The sequence below is a fragment of the Somniosus microcephalus genome, chromosome 15 (assembly GCF_052327205.1).
Source record: "Somniosus microcephalus isolate GS21.2 chromosome 15, FLI_Smic_1.0, whole genome shotgun sequence".
Classification (NCBI taxonomy): Eukaryota; Metazoa; Chordata; class Chondrichthyes; order Squaliformes; family Somniosidae; genus Somniosus; species Somniosus microcephalus.
In genome coordinates this window covers 29099352-29111439 of record NC_141001.1, presented here as the reverse complement: position 1 = coordinate 29111439, position 12088 = coordinate 29099352, and the positions used below count along the sequence as shown (strand labels likewise).

Sequence of the window (12088 nt, the reverse complement as noted above, 5' to 3'; positions counted from 1 at the left end):
GTTATTAATGACAGGGCCAGTACAGATTCCACCTGGTGGGTTATTAATGACAGGGCCAGTACAGATTCCACCTGGTGGGTTATTAATGACAGGACCAGTACAGATTCCACCTGGTGGGTTATTAATGACAGGGCCAGTACAGATTCCACCTGGTGGGTTATTAATGACAGGGCCAGTACAGATTCCACCTGGTGGTTATTAATGACAGGGCCAGTACAGATTCCACCTGGTGGGATATTAATGACAGGGCCAGTACAGATTCCACCTGGTGGGATATTAATGACAGGGCCAGTACAGATTCCACCTGGTGGGATATTAATGACAGGGCCAGTACAGATTCCACCTGGTGGGATATTAATGACAGGGCCAGTACAGATTCCACCTGGTGGGATATTAATGACAGGGCCAGTACAGATTCCACCTGGTGGGATATTAATGACAGGGCCAGTACAGATTCCACCTGGTGGGTTATTAATGACAGGGCCAGTACAGATTCCACCTGGTGGGTTATTAATGACAGGACCAGTACAGATTCCACCTGGTGGGTTATTAATGACAGGGCCAGTACAGATTCCAGATGGTGGGATTGTTTTCACTCGCCCCTTGTTTTTGAAACTCCATCTGGCAGTTTTCTTCCTTAATAACCGCTCCTAACTAATTTCAAAATGGTCCTCACAATATTTGCCCCATCATCTGGCATTTATACCCAATTCACGTCGACATTAATTTAGCTGTCTTGCACAAAGACATCTGGGTTCCCACAGAAAAAGGCCTTGACCTTCCCCAGCGTTGTATGCTCTGTTAATGAAAGGTTAGACTTCAAACCCTTTTTTTATATATAATGGGGCTGTCGCTTTGGTTTTGCTCTGAATTAACGGCAGCTCTAGATTACAGGCTGCAATCTAAATACCAACCATTTATTTGAAATGAGTTGTCACACACTGCAAATCATGTGGGCAGCTGACTCTGCCCCTGTACCCCCATCTCAACTGGGGCCATTCAGTGTTAATAGCACAATATGCCTCTATGTTAGTACTAAGAGTGACAGTTCACAAAGCCCCTTCTTTCCCGTGGACACCCGCGTTGGTGGTCCAATGAGCTGTGGAGCAGTAAAACACAGACTCACGCCTCGTGGAGTTTCGAATGTTAGCCTGAGCTTCCAGGAGGAGGAGGAGGAGGAGGAAGCATCAAGTCTAAGCAGTCTGGTTTGCGATAAAGAGGGAAAGATAGACAAAAGAAAGAGAGACAGACAGACAGTCAAGAAGAAGATGGACAGAGTCAGACAAAAATACATAGAGGTTCACCCCAGGCCTGCTCTCATATACATCCTCCCAGAAGGCTGGGAGCAGGTCACCTGACCTGATAACTGAAGCATGGTGTAACAGTTAAAATCATTTTTTGACGGGGGTGAAAAAAAAGTGGGTGCTGTGCTCACAGGCCTGTACGGAGAACGAACATTAGGATATCGGAGTGTGCCCCTGGGATGAGTCGCCCTTTAATCTTCCCTCCTTCCTTGTGGGGAAATGCCTGACCTCCCAGAGGCAGCACAGGTGAGTCAGTGCCTCAGCGGGTTAGGTAGGGAACGAGTGAATTCCAATCCAAGCGTCACACGAATAACACTGCTGTTTGGGTCTCCATAAATCGGAATTTGCATTCCTAAGCCAATCGTTTTGTTTTACAGCCTCCGCTGGGATTTTTATCTTTCTCAGCAGCTGGTGGCGAGTAGCCGAAATCTGAACTGATTCGCTCTAGACTAATTTGGAAAACTCAGAAAACAAACAAAACAAAAAGTTTGATATTGGCTAAAATCAGAATAATTTGGATTCAGATCTGACTGCGAAACTCATCCCTAATGAAAATAGATCCAGAGCAGCACCATGATCAGAGTGCAAATATCAATGCAGAGCAACTAGCAGCCAAGGTTGGCATGTACACTGCAGTTTCATTATATCTTGGCTTTTGTTTACAGTGGGATTATGTGAGGCACATTTATTTTCACAGGGCCAGTGTCAGGGTAGGAAGAGGCATTGAAAGCAAATGAGGCGAAAACTCACCATATAAAACGGCTGATTAATTAGGGGGAAACAGTAGTCAGCAGCAAGCAGGCTTCGCACTGAAGGGGGAAAAAAAATCAGGAATCCAAGCAGTATAGCAAGCAAAATGATTAACCGTTTATTCCTGAAGTTCAGGAAGGCTCAATCAAGAGCTCATTGCAGCACGCCGCTTTCACTAGCTTTTTTATGGGTGAAATGCTTCATTCCATGATATGTTCACCTCATTTTTATTAGGTTTAATCGTGCAGTGGTACTTTGCCAACTCTCACACCATCTGTGCAAAGAGACCAACCTGGTCCCAGCCCCAATAAAGCAGCCTAGAGTTAACCTCCCTCTGGTTTTTGCCCCTGCTATTGGTCCGTGCCTCTCGGTGATGGCATAGCTTGAGATCAGGAGCTTGATCAGGTGGAGGATCATGGGTAGGGACTGTTGGACATCCCAGAGAGTTGCATGTTGGAGAGTTAAGAGTTAATAATCGAACTTCCTTGTACCTTACAGCGAAAGGCTTTCTAATATGGGATAGCAGCAGGGTCCATGAGAAGAAAGTATGGCTTAACTTCTGCTTTTAGTGTCTGTAATGTATTATCTACAAGACATTCTTGTGCAAGGAAATAAGTGACTGGGATGACATCAACCATGGGTGATTAAAGTACATCTTTAGTGGCTAGTGTAATAAATATAGGTAGAGGCCGGGGTCCATTAACTATAGTATAGAGGAATGTTTAGGTAGATAAGCTGTCAATAAAACTACTCCTCAAAGGATTTACGAGCAGTTAGGTCAAGGAGTCTTGTTTGAGAGAAGTATCTTTGAAGTAAACAACCGTGACTGTTCGGGTGAATAGACTTCAAACAATTCAGGAACAGATACATCATGAGGTCTTGTCTGTGACATGTACCTTTCGTGTAGGCAAACTAAGGTGTATAAAGGAACATGGGGGGAGAAATTCAATATCGCCACATTTGGGGCGCAATTATCGGCTGGGCGCAAAGATTAGTGCCTGGCGCTAATTATCGCCTCCGACTGCAAACTTGGCTTTTATTGCCCCTGGAGGTGATTGGAGCGCTAAATCAGGCGCTACACACCTGTCTTAAGGCGCAAAGGCCGAGGAGCGAGGTGCTACCTCAGAGCACTGGCGAAGCTCATGTGATGTCAGTCAGCAATGGAACACAGACACACTGGCGCCGGCCAGTTCTTAAAGGGGAGGGTCGATCTTGCTCTCCATCCACACCCTGCTCATTGCAGCCTTGAATCTCGGCCTGGAGAGACCTGTACATCAAATCTGCTGGAAAGAACAATGGAGAGACCCAGGGAAAGAGCTCAGAGTGCAGCCCCCATATTCTCTTTTAAATCGATGCAAGGAAGATCAAATCAGAAAGAACCTGCAAAGTGCTGCTCAGTACCCAAAATTCCTCAATACATCTTTGAATATCTCCTGCAGTCTCTCTCTCTCACTCAGAATGCATGGTGCAAAAATTTCACTGACAAAAAAAGGCAGGAAGCGGTTGCCTTTAAATAGCGCTCCCCCAGTCCCTTCCTGGCTGATGTCATGATCTGCGGGCGCAGGAGATCATGGCGGTAGTATTTTGCGCCGCCGTATCTTTAGCGTGAGCGGTGCAAACATCGGCACGCACGGGCGCTAGTTGCTTTGTGCCCCATTAGCGCCCTCTTAACGCACTAACGGGAGGCGCAAACCAACCGAATTTTTCCCCCATGGTTTTCAGCAGTTATTTGGAGGGCTTGAAAGATAGAGAAACCAAAGTGCTACAGTCTGTATACAGTTAGATTGATCACCCATGCTGTGTATATATGAATAAAGTTGTTCTGAATACTCCACCGTCAGGTATCTTGAAACGTGTTGTTGTGAACCATAGCAGGAAGGAAGGTGGGCAATAAATGCTGGTCTTGCTAGCGATGCCCATGTCGCGAGAATGAACAAAGAAAAAAAATTGAGGGGCAAAAAGCAAGATTCTGTAGTACTACAGGCATCTGAAGCGTGGGGAGGGGGTGGCAGCAGGAATCGGAGCACAGCACACAGTTATTACATAACCAGGATCAGCTGTTTGTTTTTCTACCTTGATACATATCTTATAGTTACACATGGACTAGTGCATGGGGAGTTGGGCCATTCAAACCAGACACTTTGCAGTCGCCATTTCACTTGGAGTGAATTCGCAGTCATGACTAAACAGAGAGGTGATTGAGCATTACCTGCAAATCTGTTTTCATTAAGGATGCCCCAGCTTCCACAAGAAAGTGGCATATGGTTCGATGTCGGAGTGCAGCAGCTTTGTGTAGGACAGTCTCACCACTGTAAATAGAAATCATATGTCCGACTTTATACTTCGGAGTCTGAGGCTCCACAGAGCGATTTCTCCCAACAGAGCACTTTGCCATTATCCCAGTTATAAACGTCGGCTGCAGCAGTAAAGCTGGACTCTTACACATTCAACAGAATTTTGGCTCATTATTTTCCTTTGGAGGTATTAATCCCTCTTGCCCCTTCCCGGTCGCTCAGTTTCCCTGGGGCCAGCCTGAGAGGAAGGCCTGCAGAGTGGCTCCGAGGCTTTCGCCAACGCTGCTCTGAGCCAGCTTTTGGAAGGTACATGATTAGCAACTAAGGGGTAACCATGGTTACAATTCTGACTCCATCCACCTGGCCTCTGGTCAGCACCTCCCTGTAACAGGAGAGCTGATTAACAACTCAGCAGTATAGGGGAACAAACCAGTGTCTCCCACTGCTCTGGTACAGTATATTAGTGTCCCAACGTGTCAGACAACCATCAGCATCAGTTAGTTAAATAGCTTCTTTTTCAAAATCAACTTTGGGGCAGCATTTTAAAGTAAAGGAGGCAGCAGCAATATATTTAAATGCTGTGGCCTAGAAATCCGTTCGTGCCTGAAAACGGGTACGTGAGGGTGGGGGGTCCTGCGAGGGTGGGGGGCACGCAAGGGTAGGGTCGCATGCTGCACCCACCTGTTCATGTGGCCATAGGAACCACATGAAGATGGTGATGCCAGCTCATTATAATGAGTCAGGCGTGCAGCCAGCGCTACCCGTGCTATTCATTGGCTGCGCACCTTCACAGGAGCATATTCAAACAAAATATGACACCAAGCAACATAAGGAGATATTAGGACAGGTGACCCTTGGTCACAGAGGTATGTTTCAAGGAGCGTCTTAAAGGTGGAGAAAGTGGTAGAGACAGAGAGGTATATGCAGAGCTTAGGACCCAGGCTGCTGAAGGCACGCCTGCCAATGGTGGGGCAAAGGAAATCGGTGATGTAGAAGACACCACAAGTGTGCAGGAGCTATTGCAGGGGGACAGGACGCCAATGCAGAAAAGGTCCAAAAAAGACCTCGAACCAGCAATTAACCTGTCTGGCGTGGATGAACCCTTTAAATAGCTACAGGATCCTTGCTGCCTATTAGCGCCTTGATATGCTGGGGGAGTTTATCACGTGGCAAGTCAGGTGCTGGGGTAGCCCAATTTCACAAAAGGGCCGACAATGAGTATAGGATCCTTATTTAAATATTATAACGAGCATTTTTAATAGATTGGCCGTGCACCATACGAGCCCGATCCAATATGGTGGGCGGCGCACCTCCAGCATGGAATTAGGCGGCCACCAGATTGAACCCTTGGGCGTGACCAAATTTCTCGGCCCGTATCTCTATCTTCTAGCGAACTCCAGCCCCCAACCAACTGCAGCACGTATTGTTTGGGAGTGATGATAGTAGCACTGTGTCCTACTGTTTATGATGGAATGCCCATTACTGCCTCAAACTGAGTCCTTAAACTCCTGCATTTAATCACAAATATATCAAGCAATTAATTTCAGCACCAAGGTTAAAAGCTCTCCTGTTTTGCAGAAAACAAAGGGTCAAAACTTACTTCTCCTTCTCTGTTAGGTCCAGTATCTCTGGAGAGGCTGTGAGGGGGAAAGAGAAAAGGTTAAATATCACTAAAGGCACTCATGAACGCTGCCCAATAAAAAGCTCCATTGTATCCCTCCATACATCCATATGTGGAGCCTCATCAGGCAACCCAGCCTCACAGGACCCCACGGCAATGGCCTTGATTAAGCTGATCTGCCCTCAGTGTAATTAGTGCAGATACTCATCTTTTAAACGACACCTCTCAGCCTCTTAGAGATTCAATGTGGAGAACACTGCTTGCAGAAAATAACATTTTGGGATACAGTATACAGAATCATAGAAATTTACGGCACAGGAGGCGGCCATTTGGCCCATCGTGTCTGTGCCGGCTGATAAAGCACTATCCAGCCTAATCCCTCTTTCCAGCTCTTGGTCCGTAGCCCTGTAGGTTACAGCACTTCAAGTGCATATCCAAGTGCTTTTTAAATGTGATAAGGGTTTCAGTCTCTACCACCCTTTCAGGCAGTGAGTTCCAGGTCCCCCATCACCCTCTGGGTGAAAAACCTCTTCTCAACTCCCCTCTAATCCTGCTATTACTTTAAATCTATGCCCCCTTATTGACCTCTCTGCTTATGCACTCTATCTGGGCCCCTCATAATTTTATACACCTCAATTAAGTCTCCCCTCAGCCTCCTCTATTCCAAAGAAAACAGCCCCAGCCTATCCAATCTTTCCTCATAGTTAAAATTCTCCAATCTTGGCAGCATCCTTGTAAATCACCTCTGTACCCTCTCTATTGCAAGCACATATTTCCTGTAATGTGGTGACCAGAACTGTACGCAGTCCTCTAGCTGTGGCCTAACTAGTGTTTTATACAGTTCAAGCATAACCTCCCTGCTCTTATATTCTATGCCTCGGCTAATAAAGGCAAGTATCCCGAATGCCTTCTTAACCAACTTACCTGTCCTGCTACCTTCAGGGATCTGTGGACATGCACTCCAAGGTCCCTCTGATCTTCTGCACTTCTCAGTGTCCTACCATTTATTGTGTATTCCCTTGCCTTGTTAGCCCTCCCCAAATGCATTACCTCACACTTGTCCGGATTGAATTCTATTTGCCACTTATCTGTCCACTTGACCAGTCCATTGATATCTTCCTGCAGTCTACAGCTTTCTTCCTCACTATATGAGTTGCTTGAAACATGACATGTGGTAAGTGCAGGATGCTTGGGAGGAATGGGTGACTTTGGACCTATGGTTCCTAAAGCTCTCCACCACTGGGGTTTTCCTCACCTCATGTCTGGGTCTGTTGTAGACTCATTGATAAGAGATTAATTGCTATGATTAGTCATCAACTCCATTATCTTGTATCATGTGACTACCAGGACAGTAGAAGGCGAATTAGATGGACCGTGGTCTTTTTTCATCTAGCAGTTCCTATGTTCACTTGTTTTTCACAATGCATGGTTCCCCAGTGCATTGTGAAGCTGACTGGTGTCAAATGAACCGTCCATGTTTCTGCCAAGCGATTAAGGAAAGAATGAAGAATGCGTAATACAAAGTGAGGATGATTTAACTCTGTTAACTAAAAAAAAATCAGCTAATGGTGAGAATATGACATTCACAATTTGCAGCAGTGGGGGCAGGAGGGTTTTGCAAAGTGAAATTCCAATTGGAAGGTGGGTCAGTCTAAGAGGTACGTGGACAAACACATTTTAACAGTCAAGATTGCCTTGCAGTTGGTCAGCCGCTTACCATTGTCAAGGATGTACTTCACAATCTCTTTGCTTCCCACATTGACAGCGTGATACAGTAGGGTCCGGCCCACAGAATCTCGCACCATTAGATCAGCGCCCGATTTCTGCAACTCCCGTAACTGTAAAAATAAAATATATATAGTGTGGGTCTGACATTCTCTACAGTGCAAAGGGGGTTTAGTCCATTGGAACTAAATGGACCTTTATACAATGGATTTTACACAATAACAGTGAATGGGAGGAACATAAGAAATAAGAGCAGGAGTAGGCCATACGGCCCCTCGAGCCTGCTCCGCCAGCCAATAAGATCATGGCTGATCATCGACCTCAACTCCACTTTCCCGCCCGATCCCCATATCCCTTGATTCCCCTGGAGTCCAAAAATCCATCTATCTCAGCCTTGAATATACTCAAAGATTCAACATTCAGAGCCTTCTGGGGCAGAGAATTCCAAAGATTCACAACCCTCTGAAGGAGTTTAGTTCAGTGACATTCTATGCAGTCCATCTATTGATCCCTTGGGATGTAGAACTGCCACCAGTCTCGATCTCTTCCGTCTGCCCCCGTCTTTGGGTTTGGTTCTGTGCCTCTTCCAGGTGATGAGTTGAGAGGTTTTTTTCCCCACAGTACATCGCTAGGTTAAACTGAACCTTCATCCCTTTCCTTTTCCATTTGCCAGTCATTTCAGTGATATTTCTGCAGTCCTGGCATCCTGAGTGCATGGCTGAGTCAAAGAAGGTGCTTCTGATCCTCAAGCTGGCTCATGGACAGCTACTTTTTCTCTTTCTGTGACTATTCCTGCTCAACGCTTTCATCTGATCAGCTGACCCCGAGTAGCTTGCGAAGATATCTGAGGAGCAGGCTCCCACGATCCAGTGTTCCCAGCACTGTGCCGCACTCACAGAGCACATCTCAGGAAATTTCAGGCATGCAGCCCGCGATTTTCCATCCGTTAACTATAATAGTTGGAACATCGTGGGCTATGCACCAAAGATGCACGGCCAGTGAGTGTTATTCCTCACTGAGGCCACCGTATTGCTCAATCACCTCTTTAATCTCAAAACTGTCAAGATTCTTCTCCATAGCCTTTATCGTTGGCCGTATTACAGCCTCTGTTGGTAGCACTGTTGCCTCTTCCCCACTCAAGCCCCATCCCTGAGCACATCATCTAGGACAACACTTCAGTGCAGTACTGAGGGAGCGCTGTAAATTTGGCAATACCGTGCTTTAGATGAGATATTAAACTAAGGTCTCGGCTGCCCATTCCAGTGGTTTAGGTGGATGTTAAGGATCCCACAGTACAATTCGAAGAAGAGCAGGGGTGTTCAGCCGGTGTCCTGGCCAACATTCCTCCCTCAACCAACACCCCCTTATCCCAGATGAGCTGGTTAATTCATCTCATTGCTGTTTGTGGAATCTTCTTCCATGCAAAATGGTCTCTGCAGTCACTGCACTTCAATTATGCAAAGCATTTTTGGAGAGACGTGATAAAGCACTTACATAAATGGAAGCCTACCTTTCTTTATAAAATGGAGATAACCCAGTGAGAATTTTAACAGAATGGGAAAAAATTATCAGTAAATAAAAAGGATTCACCCGTGAGGACCTCTTGACATTAGAATCACGTTTTAAAATTCATGACATTTAAAAAAATATAAACTTATGCATCATGAACAGCACAAAGATTAGTAAAAGAAGTAAATTGCATTTATATCGTGCCGTTCATGACCTCAGGACGTCCCAAAGTGCTTTTCGGCCAATGAAGTATTTTTGAAGTGTAGACACTGTTGTAGGAATGGAAAGGGCCTTTCACCCTATTTAGCTTATCTCTCCATAAAAACCTAAAGTTTCCCTCCTCGCAGCAGTTAACTGCCTCTTAAACGATTCCAGAGTTTTTTGCCTCCACTAGCTTCCCAAAAGACCATTGAAGTGTAGGCACTGTTGTAGGAATGGAAAGGGCCATTAGGTGTTTCCTGACTCCAGTCCTGATCTTGCCTTTTACCAGTTTATATCCAGGTCCTCTAATTCTCTATTTGCAGTTTAATTTGAAATACTACTCCAACTTAACCTTGTCTATTCCACAAGGGTCCTTGTGCAAGCTTCCCTCTAATTCGCCTCGTGTAAATGCAAATCTTTCTTTTCAAATGGGAACACCTTCGTGATGTGTTTTCTAACCTGCTCAAGACACTTACAACAGGTATCCCCCCAGACTTGGTTGTTTTAGTCTGTCATGCTTACAAATGTGAAATGAAATTAGATTTTATTCGTGGAAAAAACTGCCTTTTTTATACAGAAAAGAGTTAGATGAAGTAGGGTGGGAGGAGGCTCATGTGGAGGGAGTTTTTAAAGGGCTGCATAAATAATGACGTTTATATGCTTATTATTATTCGTGATATGCAAATGCGAATATTTAAGAGCTGCTACTGCCATTTCCTGAGGTTGAACTAGCTCCCAGTCAGGCAACTATTCTGGAGCTTTCTTCTAAATGTTACTTGCTGTAATTCGCCTCCCTCGGGAGATTTAACAAGCCAGGAGTGTCCACGACAGTACAAACTGTCTGGTCTGCTGGAAGGAGGTGGCTCTATGGGTCAAAATACTCTTTCTTGTCCCCTGTACTTTGTGAAGATAAATAATTACTTTCGATTATATAACGTACTTGTTCACACAAAAAATTGTTTGCAAATATTACATCTGGAGGATAATAAATGAAAGACTCGGCCCTGACATTAGTTGCATTTTTTTTAGGGGAATGAAAGTAGCACAGGCAACTCAGAGGAATGTTACAGACACCATCGTAACCAAAATCAACTGCTAGGTTAATTTAATCGCAGGAGTCAAACAGATGTTTTCCCGTGAAGCCACAAAGAACTTTTGTTAGTAAAGAACGGCAGAACCTTGAAGTTCCATCTGAGTGTTGCGAATTGCTCTCCGCCGGGCGGCAGCAAGTTGAAACCTCTCTCTGTAACCTCCTCCAGCTCTGCAACCCTTCCAGAAGTCTGCGTTCCCCCAATTCTGGCCTCTTGACCATCCCCAATTTCCTTTGTCCCACCATTGGCGGTTGTGCCTTCAGCTGCCTAGGCCCCTAAGCTCTGGAAATCCCTCTCTAAACCTCTTCGCCTCTCTCTCCTCCTTTAAGATGCTCCTTAAAACATACCTCTGTAACCAAGCTGTTCTAATGGCCCAGAAATTCGGGTCGGGGGGCTTCCCGCGGGTGCAAGCCCCCGACCTGCACTTACCTAGCGCGCCGGCAGTTGAGCTGTAGGGCCCCATGGAATTCCGATCTGGGGCCTGGCCCAGCTGCCGGCGCGCTGTGCTTGCGTGTCCCAGGGGCGTAGTTAGTTCGATGCGTCCCCTGGGATCACGTGGGCCATGGGCAGCCAATCGGCGCAGGGAAAAGCCCATTCATAAGTAGTGACAGGACGACCTGTCAAAACTTATAAATACTACGGCCCCAAGATAGCAGTAAACCTTCAAATAAATTTTAAAAAATCATCACACTTTTTAAATAAACTATAAATTACATTAAATAACTATTTTAAACAATAATTTAATTGAAAATTTTTTTTTTTTTAATATTCTAACGGGGCTAAAAATAAACTTACCTTGCTTTAAAGTTTTTAAAAATAATAAACCTGTGGAAAAAAGTTTTAATTTTAATTAACTGACCACTTACCTTTTAAAATGCAGGCCTTACGCCTGGTTTTTACATTTCTAAAATCTAAAGACTTACCCTCACGGAAAAAACTGTAAAAAAAAACGTAGGTTCAAAGCGCACGCGCAGACTCCCGCGCGCACGCGTTTGACCTCTGAACCCCTTCGTTCAGAGGAACGGAAGTGCCGGTTTCCCGCGCATACGCAGTGCATGCAAGAAACCGGCACTTCCATCGGGCTCACGCGTGAGTACCCCATGTGTACTCACCCGTGGAGACCCGAATTTCTGGACCATTGTCTCCTTATATGGCTCGGTGTTAACTTTTGTCTGATAATGCTCCTCTGAAGCTACCTTGGGACGTTTTAATATGTTAAAGGCGCTATATAAATGCAAGTTATTGTTGAGGTCTGGACCACGGAAATGTGGTATAGATCAAGGCTGCATAATCAGGACCTCAAGTAGCGGGCCTAGACCCATGGGACTGTGTTCATTATTGTTGTGATCAGTCATAACGTTAAGCTCATTAAATAGCAGTGATACTTTGCGATTATAAAACACAACAAGCTTTTTATCGAGGATGCGACTTACCCGCTGCAAGTCGTTGTTCTTTACTGCATGAAGAAGGTTCTCATCTGCACAAAAAGAACAAATACTGTCACTGGGAATTCCTGAATACTGCAGCAAGGGAAAATAAAACAAGTGCATCAAGCAGATTATCCTTCGAAAACACGGGTCCCTGTAATTCGGC

At 45.3% G+C, this 12088-nt stretch overlaps 1 protein-coding gene across 9 annotated transcripts in view; it reads right to left on the bottom strand.

The window, feature by feature from the left end:
• The window catches only part of dgkza (diacylglycerol kinase, zeta a), a 516902-nt gene that overhangs the window by 12744 nt on the left and 492070 nt on the right, over positions 1 to 12088 (bottom strand). For all 9 annotated transcript variants that reach the window (XM_086007591.1, XM_086007594.1, XM_086007592.1 and 6 more), the window contains 4 exons: positions 11929 to 11972; positions 7687 to 7807; positions 5949 to 5985; positions 4264 to 4363 (listed from right to left, as the gene is read on the bottom strand). In XM_086007591.1, coding sequence (XP_085863717.1) covers positions 4264 to 4363; positions 5949 to 5985; positions 7687 to 7807; positions 11929 to 11972 — 302 coding nt within the window. The remainder of the gene's footprint in view (positions 1 to 4263; positions 4364 to 5948; positions 5986 to 7686; positions 7808 to 11928; positions 11973 to 12088) is intronic.